The 1,385-nt window shown below is 63.5% G+C and overlaps 1 protein-coding gene across 1 annotated transcript in view; it reads left to right on the top strand.

The window, feature by feature from the left end:
* Positions 1 to 813: 813 nt before the first annotated feature.
* The window catches only part of LOC106002026 (keratin-associated protein 10-12-like), a 5,304-nt gene continuing 4,732 nt past the window's right edge, over positions 814 to 1,385 (top strand). The window contains exon 1 of the mRNA XM_013036949.1: positions 814 to 1,366. Coding sequence (XP_012892403.1) covers positions 814 to 1,366 — 553 coding nt within the window. The remainder of the gene's footprint in view (positions 1,367 to 1,385) is intronic.

Genomic DNA, 1,385 nt, shown 5'->3' with positions numbered 1-1,385 from the left:
GAGCTGAGGGACAGCGCCCAGGCCTAGAGTTCAAGCCCCACGATGAACAACAACAAAAAATCAGGAAAATCTCCTGGAGGAAAGGTCAAAGGTAAGCCTGAAGAACTGAGGGAAAATGAACAGACAGGAAAGGGAGGCCCAGAAGAGCTGGAGTCTCCCCAGCCTGGATTTTTACTGTCAAGGTGATGGAGGAGGGTAAGGTCACACAGGTCGGGCGATGAGCCAGCGGCTGGCGACCTCCCTACCCTTCCCTCATGTGTCCCTAGGTTCCCTCCCCCACCCGCCATTAGCTTATCCTGAAATAGCACGAGACTTCCTGAGAGGAGTATGAAGACTCCGAAAGCCAGAGTCCTCCTCGGCCCCAGAGCAGAGGGAGACAGAAATGGGGGGACCCACCGCAGGAGAGGAGGCCCCTCTCCCGGGGAGCCCGCCCATGTTCTCCGGCCTGCTGTATTCCTGAGACATGCACACTTTTCTTCATGCTTATTGCTTTAAAGTGCCCAAGGCAATAAAGAACTGGGGAGTGGTGTCAGGCTGGATCCCCCCCCTGTAGGAGAGGGGTCCACGTCTAAGCCCCCGGAAGCAGACAGCACCGGAGCTAAAGGGAGGCACAGGAGGCGTCCTGGGGCAGGCGTGCAAAGAACCGGCACTAACGACCGGCCGCGGCCAGACGCAGCACCACCAGGAAGGGAGGCTCGTAAACCTCGGCGGGGACAACACGCTGGGGTATAAAGGCCCACACATGCCCAGGCCCACACACTCACACACACTCCTCGCTCACACACACCCTCACTCCTCCAGACTCAGCCTGCCATGGCCGCCTCCACCATGTCCGTCTGCTCCAGTGACCTGAGCTATGACAGCCGGGTCTGCCTGCCCGGCTCCTGCGATTCCTACTCCGACCCCTCCTGGCAGGTGGACGACTGCCCAGAGAGCTGCTGCGAGCCCTGCGGCGCCCCCAGCTGCTGCCAGCCCCGCGGCTGCGCCCCCGCCCCCTGCCTCACCTTCCTCTGCTCCCCAGCGGGCTGTGCGTCCAGCCCCTGCTGCCAGTCCGTCTGTGCCAGCTGCTGCACACCCTCCTGCTGCCGGCCTTCTAGCTGCCAGCCCTGCTGCTGCCCCTGCTCAGCCTGCCAGCCGTCCTGCTGCATGCCCGTCTGCTGTAAGCCCGTCTGCTGTAAGCCGGTGTGCTGTGAGCCCGTGTGCTGCACACCCATGTGCTGCAGACCCTTGTGCTGCACACCTGTGTGCTGTGAGCCCGTGTGCTGCAGGCCCGTGTGCTGCAGACCCGTGTGCTGTGAGCCCGTGTGCTGCGGGGCTTCCTCCTGCTGCTGCCAGCCGTCCAGCTGCCAGCCCTGCTGCCGCCCCTGCCCGCCCTGCCCGCCGTC

The sequence above is a fragment of the Dipodomys ordii genome, unplaced genomic scaffold, assembly GCF_000151885.1.
Source record: "Dipodomys ordii isolate 6190 unplaced genomic scaffold, Dord_2.0 Scaffold2122, whole genome shotgun sequence".
Taxonomy (NCBI): Eukaryota; Metazoa; Chordata; class Mammalia; order Rodentia; family Heteromyidae; genus Dipodomys; species Dipodomys ordii.
The sequence above is the reverse complement of the archived record's forward strand: the minus strand, read 5'-3'. Positions and strand labels throughout refer to the sequence as shown.